Source organism: Erpetoichthys calabaricus, chromosome 2 (assembly GCF_900747795.2).
Source record: "Erpetoichthys calabaricus chromosome 2, fErpCal1.3, whole genome shotgun sequence".
Taxonomy (NCBI): Eukaryota; Metazoa; Chordata; class Cladistia; order Polypteriformes; family Polypteridae; genus Erpetoichthys; species Erpetoichthys calabaricus.
Window position 1 is genome coordinate 348,363,238 of NC_041395.2, and position 14,765 is coordinate 348,378,002.

Below are 14,765 nucleotides of genomic sequence, written 5' to 3' on the forward strand. Positions count from 1 at the left end.
CCTTCCCTGTTCTCTTTTATCCCGACCAGGGAAGGTGTTATGCACATGTTCGGTCGGGACGCTTGTCCCTTTGTTTGGGGCCTCGCGCCCAGGTAAGGGACTATCTTCTTTTCTGGCCGGGATGTCCATCCTTCCATTAGGGGATCCTTGTGCAGATATGACATCCTTTCCACTCTTGGCTGAGATGCCTTTCTGTCCATTCAGGGCCTGCCGCTCAGATAAGGGATCTTCCCAATTGCTTGCCAGGATGCCCATCCACTCCATATGCCACCTTCATTCTATTGAGCCAAGGAGACACATAAAAAAGGTTTGGGGCACCAAAAAACAGACGATCAGAAAAAGGAAAACAACGAGTGACATTTTATTCAGATGGGAACCTTCTTGAGACAAATCCAAAGTGGCATTGAGGCCTCAGTGCTGGGCGAGCTTAGGAGGGCAGAGACCGGAAGTGATGTCAGAGGTGAGAGCACCACGCTCTGGTTCTTAGTGTCACAAGCATCACATGAGCCCTGAGGTTGTCTCCCAAATGTGTGTGTGTGTGTGGCACTGCGGCCCTCTTGAACGTTGGTTCTTGCCACTGTGTGCTGCAGTGTGGTGTGTGGGTGGAATCAGAATAAAACCACTTGACTTGATTTATTCAAATTATTTTCTAATCTCCCCAGGGGACCTGGGTTCGCTTTCCAGGTCCTCCCTGCGTGGAGTTTGCATGTTCTCCCCGTGTCTTCATGGGTTTCCTCCGGGTGGTCCGGTTTCCTCCCACAGTCCAAAGACATGCAGGTTAGGTGGATTGGCGATTCTAAATTGGCCCTAGTGTGTGCTTGGTGTGTGGGTGTGTTTGTGTGTGTCCTGCGGTGGGTTGGCACCCTGCCCGGGATTGGTTCCTGCCTTGTGCCCTGTGTTGGCTGGGATTGGCTCCGGCAGACCCCCGTGACCCTGTGTTCGGATTCAGCGGGTTGGATAATGGATGGATGGATCTCCCCAGGGTGTTGTTCACAACTTTCCTTTCGTAAATTCTATTTTTTGACGTCTAGTATCTCGTGGCTAACGTTTAGTCTTTTTTCTCTCTACGGTAGAGTATCGTTAGCTTCACTTTTGCAATGCATTCTGGTTTACAACGCCACCATATTGTTTTTTTGTGCGCTTCGCTGTTTGGTATATTTGGTAGAATGTTGTTGCACTGTGACGTCTTCTCTCTGCTGATAATAATGATGGATGGTGATCATGTGAGGTCTGTCGTGATTTTCATCAGAATGTCTTCTTTGTTCCATCGTTATTTGCAGACACAACGTGTCCACCCGGACAGATTTATTTCAAGTGTGACGACGCGCCATCGGGTGGCATAGAAAAGACAGGAGTACCGTGTGAAAGAACCTGTGAGAGCCACCTGCTGAACCTCACCTGCCCCGGGCACACGACCTGCGCATCGGGATGCGTCTGTCCACATGGGTAAGTCACATGACTGCTAATTTAGAATGATCAAAGTGCAGCGGCGCGTTTGGTCTTTCCAGACGTCATGACTTCGGTAGACCAGGCTGTGATCGAGCCGCAGTGTCATTGCGCTGTTGAGTACATTGATTCGTCCCGTGTGTTTTATTTCATTATCACTTGTTGTTATGTTGGGGATCTGTTTGCTGTCACTCTGTGTTCCTATTGCTGTGGTGCATTGCACAGATGCTGTCGTGTCGAGTGGCATCAACAGCGGGACGGTTTATAAAACACACCAGAGAGGGGGGGACATCGCCCAACTCTTGACCTTTAGTTCTTTCTGACCCTGGATTTTGTCTTTGCTGTGATTTAGACAAAAAGATCGGATTGACTCCTCTGAGGCGGTAAAGGGACCGGGAGAAACATGTAGTCAGAAACAGGGAGAGGTCAAAAACAAGGAGATCGAGACCATCAAACAAACCGTCAAAATGCAGAGCTCAAGAACACGTGAAGTCAAACACCAGGAACTCAAAATAAATAATCGATAATAATTTTGAATCGCTTTACATCAATGGGGACGAGAACAGACAATCAAGCCCACAAAGCTCGTCGATCCCATTCACTGAATGACATCTAAGTGACTTTTCATAAGTGTTCCCGTATATCCGATTATTTAAATTTTAAAGGAGTACCCCTCCCAAAAATAATCTTTTTTTTTGTGTTTTACTTACCCCGTGTAGTTCGCAGCAAATGGCTGGGAAAAAATTTTTTAATCTCATGTTTTTGTGGAGAAACGACATTAAGTTTCCCCCACAGTGGACAACAGCCAACGGTATCAAAACGTCCACGAAAAAGAAAACCTCGTGTTACCCGTGTGGCAAGTCACTCAGTCGTATTCTCCCAGTGAGCAAAGCGCTCTTATTGTTTGCTAAAATAGCAATGGTGAAAGATCTTTAAAATGAAAGTAGCCCACAAACAGGAATCGAAGACCCGCCCCTCCCCTTCATTCATTGGTCGGGAGTCCTGTCTTTAGTCTGCGCAGACCTGCTGGCTGTGGACTACTTGGATTCCCAGACGTATTTATTTACCGTTTTCCCTGTCGTGTGAGTCCATGATGAAATGACCCGACGTGTGGATGATGTGACACGACGCTTTTTGACGATGACATGTAGGAGTCATCTTTCATTCCCTTACACCTGTCTCTGATAAAGTTTAACTTATCAATTCCGCATAATAAGACATTACCGACATTAAATAAGAGTAAAATGCATTGTGTCATTTATATAGCACTCTTTCCCACACTCAAGGCACTTTATTCTAATTGTCCCCTCTCGGTCTTTCTTGAATGAACGCATCAGCACAGCAGAGGTGACGTCAGGCTCAGAGGGGACGTCCCCAGGCGCTCCCGGTGCATGTTGGGAGTTTTTGTTGCACTCTGCACACATAACGATGTTGGCACCGTGTATCCAACGTGATGAAAGCATTTGCTCACAATCTGAAACATCTAAACGTTTATTTCTGGAATGTTCCTTTTAATATTCTTCATCCACAGTAAACTGCGAACAACTGAAACAGTGGAGATGGGACCCACGGGTCTGGACGTTCTGCTATGCAGATGTCTAAGCGTTTGTTCAAATCAGTCCATCTGATCAGCAGCCAGTCTGTGCTACTGCACTGCCAAAGACCAAATGAGGTGGCACATGCCCTTCAGTGATGCTCGCTGTAGCTCCATAATCCTGCGATTGGTGGTCCCGCGTCAGACACAGATGTTTTGTCCGTTCCTGTGTTCTGCTCTGCCACATCATAAATGGAGTTTCAGTCACGTAGGACACCTGCTCTGTCACTGGGCTCCCCGAGGTGCACCAAGCTTAGTATTGAAAGGCGTACGACAGTCAAGGACCCTTTCACGAGGACCACCGGGGTCAAGTCATTGTCTACACTGTAAGGGGCAGGTCCTGGAGCTGCATACGTACTTGATATCATAAGTAAGGGGTCATCACATGGGCTCTTGATGCTTCTAAAGAATAGTAATACATTTTTATATAGCGCCTTTCCTATGCTCAGTGTGTCTCTAAAGAGACTAAGAATCGATCAGGAACGTTCGTTTTGACCACATAAAGGCAAATCAATGTAACATACATTAGTGTTGACCCCGACACACGTTTCAACCGATTGGTGGTCATGCTGTGATAAGCCCACCGTGTGACCGTCTGCCTCCATCTGCTTGACGATGAGCGTGGATTCCAAAAGTCTGGAAGTGAACCAAACCTCATCAACTGGCGTTGGGTCTTTGTGTGCAATCGAATATCACCGGGAAATCGGGGGGCCTGGGAAGCGAAGGGGTTTTTATATTTTTTTGTGACCTATTAAATCTTTTGAATGTCACCTGTGCTGCTAATACTAAAAAGTGCCATTATAACTGGGGCTGAAAACTGTAAACATTCTGTCATGAGAATTTAATATTTTATGCAACGTGATACGCTTGGTATTTAGATTACAATACGCCAAATTACAAAGGCCCGTTATGTGCAGGACAAAGAAAACGCTTGGAACCGCCGGGGTCCGGGCCTGAATTGGGAGGGCTCTTCTGGTTTCAATCAGGTTTCTGATCTTAATGTTGGAATTATCTTGTAACGCACAATGTCGCCTTGTTCCTCTGACTGTGGTTTTTTTTTTTTTTTTTCAAATCCATTTGATTTCAGTGGAGTGGCATGGTGGCACAGTGTCACAGTGGTTAGCACAGTCGCCTCGTCTCCCCCATCTCTCTGGCAGTCAAATCCCAAAGGTGTCTGTGTGTGTGTGTGTGTGTGTATGTCTACTGGGAAAGTCGATGGCCCTAAAGTGGCCATGGGACGGGTTTTCCATGAGTGTGCCCCGTGATGGACACCAGAGAGGCGAGCGGCAGAAGTTAGCAGAACGAACAAACCGACAAAAACGAACTTGGTGACGTGGCATCGTTGTGTCTGATCGACCTTCTCCATGTAGCTCATCGCCAGTCAGGCCCTTTAACTTGATCCATGCTGTGACGCTGCAGCAGTGGCGTACGGTGAGGTTCATGGCTGGTGACTCCGATTTGCAAATCTATGAACCCCAAAGAGTCGCTTATTGACTATTCGGTTGGCACATTGCCTACTGGTTATGCTTCATATCTCATTTTATTCTTTGCACACTGTTGTGATATACTGTAAGATTTTGAGTATAACTTGATAAATATTTTGTATGTCTTTATTTGTAATTTAGGCAAAGCAATGGAATTTAGTGTTACATTAATGAGTGTTTACCCCCCCCCCCCCCCCCGACAGAGATGGGGGTATGTCCCTTTAAACCAGTTAGGTGACTGTTTCTCTGCTAAAGTCTTTCAACCCCCACAAGAAAGCCATAAAGACATATGGTTTTAGGGATGGCAGGTGTGAAGATTGTCTTTGCCCCATTGGCCTGAAGTATGGCAGTTTGGAATTGGCTTCTATCAGAAGCTTTTAAGTACCATGATGTCCTATTGGCTTTTGGGGTTGGACAGAACATCTATAAATCTGTTTGTTCAACCACATTCTCTCTCTCTTACCAAACCGATGAAGACCATCACACCATGAACTGAAGAAGACAACACAATGGAGAGCACAACTCGGCAGCCATATTGAGACAGGCATGTGGCCTGTTCTGAAGAAAGCTGAATGATGCTTTAACTAGAGACATTTTTAAGTAACTAACAAGTCTGTGTGCCGCCTGAACTACACATCAATACATCCATCCATCCATCCATTTTCCAACCCGCTGAATCCGAACACATCAATACAATACAATACAATTTATTTTTGTGTAGCCCAAAATCACACAGAAAGTGCCGCAACGGGCTTTAACAGGCCCTGCCTCTTGGCAGCCCTCCAGCCTTGACTCTCTAAGAAGACAAAGAAACCCTTGTAGGGAAAAAATGGAAGAAACCTTGGCAAAGGCAATTCAAAGAGAGACCCCTTTCCAGGTAGGTTGGGCGTGCAGTGGGTGTCAAAAGAAGGGGGTCAATACAATACAATACACAGAACAGAACAAATCCTCAATAAAAAATTAAAAATTTTTAGAAGTACGGAGCAGAATTTAACAGTAGATGATATCCCATAATAAGATTTGGATTTGTGTAGACTCCTGGAGACCTCATCCATCAAGCTGCCTCCCCCATTTGGCCATTCCATGGCTGAAACAGTGCTGGGCCAGCCAATCCAATGAAAGGACCCCCTCTTTCTCACGATTCCTGCGATCCTCCATCAGGGATGACTTTACCTTAGGCAGGCAAAACAACTTGGCAGGTGGGCCGTGGCACCAAGTGGCACATTTGAGTACCGAGAAGAGAAACAGAATAGGTGAGGGTTAGTATCCAATTCTAACTGTCATGTTACTTATGTTTTAGTGCTAATGACTGACAACAGAGATGTAGTCTGTACAGTTAATCAGCAGCTCTAGTCAGGGTGTGCTAAGCTGAAGTTGTGAGATTTGAAAGCTGAGACTGAAAGGGCATCTCTTATAGTAGCAGGCAGACCAGTCCACAGTTTAGAGGTCCTGTAACTAAAAGCTCGACCTCCCACTGTTATTTTATTAATCCTTGAAATCCTAAGCAGACCGGCATCTTGAGATCTTAATGTGCGCTCAGGTTTGTAAGTCATGAGAAGTTCAGACAAGTAAGCTGGACCTTGGCCATTTAATGCTTTATATGTTAAAAGAAGGATTTTGAAATCTGCCCTAAACTTAACCGGGAGCCAGTGTAAGGATTTAAGAACTGGAGTTATGTGTTTATATTTTCTTGTTCTTGTAATAATTCTTGCAGCCGCATTTTGGATTAACTGGAGGCTGTATAAAGAACAGTTTGAACATCCAGTGAACACCACATTGCAGTAGTCAATCCTACTAGAGATAAATGCAGGAATTAATTTCTCAGAATCCTGTTTATTTAGAAAGCGCCTTAATTTCCCTAACCCTAACCCTAACCCTAACCCTAACATTTTTAAGATGGAAGAAGCATGTTTTGGACAACTTTGTAATATGCGCTTTAAATGACATACTAGAGTCAAAGATAACTCCGAGATTGCGGGCTGATTCAGTAAAATTAATTGGGATTCCCACTGAGTTAAATGATAACAGAATATTATTGTGATCAGCGTCATTCCCTCCAACAATCAACATCTCTGTTTTATCTGTATTTAAAGACAAGTAGTTCTCATTCATCCACTCCTTTAATTCGCTAACACAACTAATTAAAGACAACATTGGAGAAACTTCATTTGATTTAAATGAAAGGTATAACTGGGTGTTATCTGCATACGAGTGAAAATTAACATGATGTTATCTAATGAGAGATCCCAGTGGAAGCATGTACAGTGAAAACAGTAAAGGTCCGAGTACTGAGCCCTGCGGGACACCATATTGAACTTCTGTGTATAATGATGGAGTCCTGTCAGCACATTTCTGTACATATTGGAATTGATTTGATGAATAAGAACTAAACCAAGCGAGCACAGAGCCTGTAAGCCCAACATCATTTTCTAGCCTGTGCAGTAAAATAGAATGGTCGATGGTGTCAAACGCTGCACTTAAGTCCAACAACATAATTACAGTCAAGTTTTCTTCATCAGAGGATATCAGAATGTCGTTTACAACCCGTGTTAGTGCCGTTTCTGTACTATGACCAGTGCGAAAACCAGACTGGAATTTCTCAAATAAATTGTAATGTGTAAGGTGTGTCTGAAGCTGACTGGCGACTACATCACCATTTAATCAGGTTGTATGGTTGCCAATATTCACTTGTACTTTGCATTTTGTTATTATTTATGAATATCACCAATAATACATTGTTTAAATTGTAACTTAACTCCTGCTTGTCTTTTAGTACATCTAATTGCCTGAGGTTATAGATATAGAAGGGAAGGTGGGGAGAAGTTATATACAGTGGACCCTTGACTTACGAACTCAATTTGTTCACAAGGGCTGGTTGTAACTCAAATTGGTTGTAAGTTAAGACTATTTTTCCATTGAGTAATAATGGAAATGCCCTTAATGCGTTCCGAACCTCCCACAGCAACACTTCCTTAACTTTTTTTAATAAAAAAGGGTTGTATAATGTGCATAATTTACCAAAAACACCAATAATGTTTCTAATGTACTAACCAAAAAGTTATAAAAAGTGCCTAGCCTACCAGAAACAACAATTTCCTACTGTACTCGCCATTTAAGTTGACATCTTTAGGCTGCAGGAAGGGAGGAGGAGGAGAATGAAATGGAAGGTGATTATTGTTTGGAAGGAGCCTCCTTATACAAATCTTTTCTTTGAAAAATTGTCGAGATGGTGGATTTCGACATGCTGTACATATTAGCGAGATCGGTCACACGAACGGCACTCTCATATTTCCACACAATTTCCTTCTTCGTTTCGATTGTGATTGCTTTCTTTACCTTTGTTACCTTCGCTGACTTAGCAATTATCGAAATAAATTATATAAATCACTGCACTGACCGAAATTACGTCCACAAACACATGTATCTGGGCTCCGACTGACGCTTACGAACGCTCTCGGCTGTTTGTTTACAATCGTACAAGCGGATACACGTGACCACATTCGGGTCGTAATGCAAGACGTTGGTCGTAATTCAAATCAGAAATTTTGGTCGTAAATCAAGTTGTTCGCATGTCAGGCCGGTCATATATTCGAGGGTCGACTGTACTATAATACCTTATAAAACAGTAGTAAGATTTGAGGCGTTCTGACAGAGGCTACTTATTAATAATGCAGAAGGGGAAAGCAGAGCAATATAAGACTCTACCAAGATTAAACACACACACACACACACACAGGTGAGGCGCATATTTGGCTAACAAAGAACATCACATTTATAACGGCGACAGAGAGAGAGCATTTGCTCCTCACCCTCCATGTTTCAATTCAAACTCATTCAATACAAATGAAAGTATAGAGAGGGGTACAAAAAAAATGGAATTCAATTTTGACCTTAATTGAAATATGTAGTTGTTTTTAAAAGCTTTTAATTCTGATGCTCTAAGCCATTTTAATACAGACTGTTCAACAAAAGGATAACAAGAAAAACAAAAGAATATTTTATTTAAGGTCAAATTTTAGTTTTTAAATATCGGATTGCTCTGATCTCACTTTTACGTTGTAATCGATTTTCAGGCAGCTAAACTCTTCCCTTTATCGATATAACGACTCGGAGACCGGCGTGACACAAATCTCCAGTTTATTAACAAAGAGCAGGCGTGAAACTACAAGTAAAGACACATCACATTCAGCACACAAACCACAAACAGTCTGGTGACAGCTCTAAACTCTAAGTAGCAGTGCTGCGCGGTAAAATGTGACAAATCTAAACTTACCGGCTATGCTGCCATTGGCTTAAACAGGCGGGGTGAACTTCATGGTATGTATTTGAGGCGGATACGTCACTCACATTGGGAACGCCCCACTGTAAGGCGTAACCCACTTACTAGCATCGGGTCACTCCAAATACCCCAAGAAGTGCTCTTCAGCCCCCCCTGAGTGTCAGCCCAAGGGGTCTCTCCTCCTGGCTGCCCGCCTCCTTTCCTCTCTGCACCCCGGTGGCTCCATAATCTTCTCTCCTTTCCCTTTTCTCTTCTCCTTCTTGCTCTTTCATCATTCCCCTTTTCTCTTGTTCGGGTGGTGATGTGACCTTCTGCCCACTCTGACATGTGAATGTGCCAACTGACTGATCCGCCCACATCCACACATGAGGGTGCCATCAGCCAAACACCACAATCAACTCTGCCGTCATGCGCCCACATGCACCCGTTCTGAGCCCCCACGCATTATCTGAATGTTTCTGTAGGTGGCATGCGCTGCTATTGTGCTGGAAGTCTGTTGTGACCAGGAATGGAGATGGGACAGTCCCCTGTGGTGCTCCAGTATTACACGTCACCATTTCTGACACACTACACGGTCCCTCGGCCTGTTGGTCAGGTGGTCCTTGAGGACATTGGGGTGCAAAGCCTTTTGTAAGGTTATTGGTGTCAAAAAAAAACTTTTATTTGAACCCGGGACTTGTGTCCTGGAGGTTGGGGTGCTGCAACTCCCCCTACTGGTCACACTACCCAAACAGTGTTAGTGGACTGAAAGGTTGGTCAGACTTGTTATGTTAGTCCATGGTGACACATCCAGCACTACATCTGAGTGAAGGTCTCATTAGCTTCTTGGTGACCTCACAACGAGGTGATAGAGATGCTGTACGATTATCGGCTAAACTGGAGATTCACAGTGACAGATGAGGATTCATCCCCCTTTGAGTCGGGAGGTCTTTGCGTAGGAGTCCTCCATATTGAAAACGAGGTGCTTCCTCCAATGGAAAGGAGTGCAGTGGACTCTAAGGCGGGTTTCCCCGTCAATTCAGTGCCATCGCATCTTTCTGCGCTCGTCTGCGTTATCAAAGAGTCAAGCGAGCTCCTGGACGTCCACCTCAAAGCGCAGCTCCAGCTTCTGTTGAATGCCAGATCTCGGGGACCACAGTGACCTGAGCACTTCTTGGCTGCCATCACCAGACACCCTGATGACATTCAGTTTCATTATATTGAGTTTCAAGATCTCATCCCCTCGGCTTCTGCCTCCATTAGCTCAGCACAGTTTCTGGCTGTAGATTTGTCTTTTTACAAAAACAAAGGAATAAAGAGACAACCCTTAGTTTATCATCTCTGCCATGAAGAAAATTATTAAAGAATTAAAGAGTGTCGTGTACACGTAGCTTTCCTAACACAATCGGGCATCTCAAACCAAGTGAGGGCCACGGTGGGCCGCAGCCTTGCTGGGCAGCACTTGGTCACCATGATTAGTAATCTCCTGTAGAAGCAGTCAGGTGTATCGTCGAGTTGCGATTGGAACCCATCGGCTTTGTTATTGGATTGGTTGACTCCAACGCCCCGTAAGCTTAATGGACAGACGGACAGACAGAGCTGGACCACTTAAGCCTGCAGTGTCAGTCACATGTCACTTGTCTCAAAGGGACTCGCCATCTTGATTGATGTCATGGACTAGGAGTCCCAAAGCAGCTCCATCCCAAAGTGTATTTCTAAAAGTATTCACTTTTTGGGGGAAAACGCAGTCAAAAACCCCGGCTAGACACAGAAAGGGCCTGATGGAATAATGAATAAAATAATAAAATTACTTTGGCATAACATGAAAGAAAAGACGTAAAGGCGTTGATTAAAAACAGTAAGGCAACCCAAGGCCAACAAAAGTTCCAAAAAAATAAAGAAAGACTCAGCAGCACCAAAAAAATCACAAACACAGAAGATCAAAGTCATCCAACACTCCCAAGCGCATTCACAGTGAACCACCGGGACAGTGGGACGGGTGGATTTATAGGCAGTGGGCAGTCCCTGATGGTGATTGGCAGGTGGCCCCACCTCTTGGGGGACCACCCACAACATATGTGGAGACATTGAAACATAAATGAAAAAGAGTCAAAAATGAACAAAGACGACATAAAGCATGAATTTGAACCCCAGCCAGCCATGGTCACATTTGTGTTTTACGTCGTCTTTGTTCATTTCTGATTCTATGATTTATGTTCATTATGCTAATGTTACTTTTGTTGATTACGTCCATTGTTCTTGGTTTTTGATTTTGTTTCTGTATGTAATGTGCCTTTGTGGGTGGGACTTGAAGAGGCGGGGCTGCCTGCCAATCACCTCCAGGGGCCGCCTATAAACCCCGGAGGGTCTCCCATAGTTCCTGGTGGTTCATTTCCAGTGTTGAGCTTACTGGTGTTTATTCTGAATTCTGTTTTGATTTTTTTTTGATCTCCTGCTTTGTGTTTTGGATTCTCTTTTGGGACTTTGTTTGATTTTTATTGCCTTTGTGTTTCGGGCAATTCCATTGTCGCCTTTAGGAGCTTCATTGATGACCACTGCTTGTCCTCTGTAAACAGAAAACACAAGACCAGTATGAAGGGTTGGGGATTCCGTCCCCGTATACGGTAGTTTTCTCAGGAATTCAAAGTTATGGTCAGTTTTGCAAGACATACAGTACAACAGACAGAACAGTAGTGGCAACACGGACAATTTATGTGGTGGGAATGGAAATAGGGAAACAGTGCGCTGAGGGTTATGGGATGGTGACGTCATCACTGGTGGACTGGAGGAGCCTGGAAGTGACCCGGACGTCTGGCGAAGGTATTGGAGATGAATTCAAGGGGCTGTTTTCTCGTTTTTCTTATCAAAATAAAGAGAGATTGATTAGGACATCGTTGCAGTCCCGTCTTGCGGTTTCACGTTGCTCGTCCAGTCCATAAAGCTGCTCCCTAATCACTCGTGTGTGACACCTTATTACTAACCAGGGCTTGATATTCCCCCTCTAATGGGCAATTTTTGGAATTGCTTGGGACTCCAAGTTCAGAAAAACGAACCCTGGCTGAGATATAACAGTCAGGAACAACATATGGGTGGTCCTGGATATACCCCAGACCTAAATACTACTTGGGTTGCCTAGAATATACTCGACACCTCTGGGGGGGGCTGGCACATCTTTTGGTTATATGCCAACCAATGGAGTTTTATTTGGATCACTCTGTTCTTCTATTGGAAGCGACTTTCCTCAGCGTGTCAATCCTGTAGGAAGAGATCAGTGGGCGACCTCGCCAACCAGGTGCCCTGTGCTTACAAAGTGTAGAAATTTCAAACAGGTTATTTATCAAAATAAAATATAACCAATAGAAGAAAATACAATTGGAGATGTAAATAGATAGCAAAGAATAGATGTGTATGCGGTAGAGACAATTGGGGTCTGGGCCTGTATCAGTGGGCACGGGGACACTTCCCAGATAGAAGGTCAAGTGTAACCTGCCTCAGAGCAGGTGCCAGCTGGGGATGCAGGCCAAAGCACCCATTGGATTATTCCGGAAACGCCGAAATGGTGTCAGAATTGGCTGATGTTAAGAGTGGTAACCAGCAGGGGGCAGTGCAGGGGCCGCTACAATGTTTAATTATTTAAATGATTTGGATAGGAATATAAAGGAACAGGGCAGCACGGTGGCGCAGTGGTAGCGCTGCTGCCTCGCAGTTAGGAGACCCGGGTTCGCTTCCCGGGTCCTCCCTGCGTGGAGTTTGCATGTTCTCCCCGTGTCTGTGTGGGTTTCCTCCGGGTACTCCGGTTTCCTCCCACAGTCCAAAGACATGCAGGTTAGGTGGATTGGCGATTCTAAATTGGCCCTAGTGTGTGCTTGGTGTGTGCTTGATGTGTGTCCTGCGGTGGGTTGGCACCCTGCCCGGGATTGGTTCCTGCCTTGTGCCCTGTGTTGGCTGGGATTGGCTCCAGCAGACCCCCGTGACCCTGTGTTCGGATTCAGCGGGTTGGAAAATGGATGGATGGAATGAAAAACTGGGTTTAAATTAATTATAATAACTAGATGGGGGGCTTCCTTCACTTGTGCTGTAAAACCTCAGCTCTTTTAATCTTTCCTCATAACTGTAACCCTAGTTGCTCTTTTTTGGACTTCCTGTTGTGCTGTTATGTCCTTTTTGGAGCCTGCAGACCAAAGCTGCCCACCGTACTCCAGATGAGGCCTCACCAGTGTGTTATAAAGACTTGAACAGAACCCCCTGGGACTTTTACTCCACATATCAGGGCGCTATATAACCTGTCATTCTGTGAGCCTTCTTAATGGCTTCTGAACACTGACGGGAAGTCGATAGCTTAGAGTCCACTACAACTCCTAAATCCTTCTCATAAGGTGGACTCTCGATTTTCCAACCGCCCATTGTGTATTCAGACCTAATAAGACCTAAACTTAATGCAAGTGTTAATCTCAGCTCTTTTCATCTACACTCCTAACTCATCCCTGTATCCCTGGACTCAGCCAGTTGCTCTTCTCTGAACCTTCTCTAGTGCTGTTATGTCGTTATGGAGACCCAAACTGTACCCAGGACTCCAGATGAGGCCTCACCAGTGTGTTATAAAGCCTGAGCAGAACCTCCTGTGACTTGTACTCCACACATCAAGGCGCTATATAACCTGACAGTCTGTGAGCCTTCTTAATGGCTTCTGAACACTGATGGGAAGTCGATAGCTTAGAGTCCACTACGACTCCTAAATCCTTCTCATAAGGCGTTCTCTCGATTTTCCGACCACCCATTGTGTATTCAAACCTCACATTTTTACTTCCAATGTGTAATTCTTTACATTTACTGACATTAAATTTCATCGTCCACAAATCTACCCAAGCCTGTCTGCTGTCCAAGTCCCTCTGTGATGATATAACGGATTCCAAATGATCTGCTGATCCACCTATCTTGGTATCATCTACAAACTTCACCAGCTTGTCCCTTATATTCCTATCTCAGAATCAGAATCAGAATCAGAATCAGCTTTATTGGCCAAGTATATGTACACATACAAGGAATTGGACTCCGGTTTTACCTAGTATTGTCCCTGATGCTGTGAGATTGACTTAAGTGTTCATGAGAGTGATGGCCTAAATCATTTATAGATATTAATAATAGCAGCGGCCCCAGCACTGCCCCCTGCTGGTCACCACTCTTAATATCACCCAATTCTGATGAGGTTCCTCACACCATCACCCTCTGCTTCCTGTGTCTGAGCCAGTTCTGCACCCCACACACTGAACTCCCACTTCTTTTAGTTTGATGCCCACCCTCTCATGTGGCACCTCATCAAATGCTTTCTGAAGAAGCCCCATTTGCACTCGGGTGTGGTCAGGGCACACACAATGCGTACCTTCGTCTCTTTATACTCTTTTCTCTTCATGTATTCATCTCACAGATATTTCCGTTTCTGCCTGCACACTCTTTCTTCTTTCTCCCTTTGGATTTCTGCACGTTTGTCTACTGCTGTGTACTCCTAATGTTGGTTTGTGTAGGTGTCCCTTCACACGGCCGTCCCTGTCTTCTTGTGTAGCTACGACGCTCAATGGGGTCGCCGACATGATGGTCTGTGTGCCTGGACTGGTTTACGTCACGCACAGCAGAGTGAGGCCTAATAACAAATGCACAACTACTGCAGTTTGTGACACTCAACAACAACAACATTTATTTCTATGGCACATTTTCATACAAATGATGAGCTCAAAGTGCTTTACAGGATGGACAAAGAGAAAAAAGACCAAATAAATAAGAATTCAAATTAGGGAACGCTAATTAACATAAAATAAAAGTAAGGTGATCTGATGGCCAGGGAGGACAGAAAAAAAAAAACTCTAGACGGCTGGCAAAAAAAAAAACTAAATCGGCAGGGGGTCCGTGTTATCGTCTATTTACCCTTTTCTTTGTCAAGTTCGTTATTGGATTGGTCTACTCCCGCACCCTAACACATAGATTCACA

General features: G+C 44.6%; 1 protein-coding gene across 1 annotated transcript in view; it reads left to right on the forward strand.

Annotated features, from left to right (window-relative positions):
* otog (otogelin) overlaps nucleotides 1-14,765 on the forward strand; it is a 305,832-nt gene that overhangs the window by 126,827 nt on the left and 164,240 nt on the right. Inside the window, exon 23 of the mRNA XM_051922624.1 lies at nucleotides 1,229-1,446. Within this exon, the coding sequence (XP_051778584.1) occupies nucleotides 1,229-1,446 (218 nt within the window). The remainder of the gene's footprint in view (nucleotides 1-1,228; nucleotides 1,447-14,765) is intronic.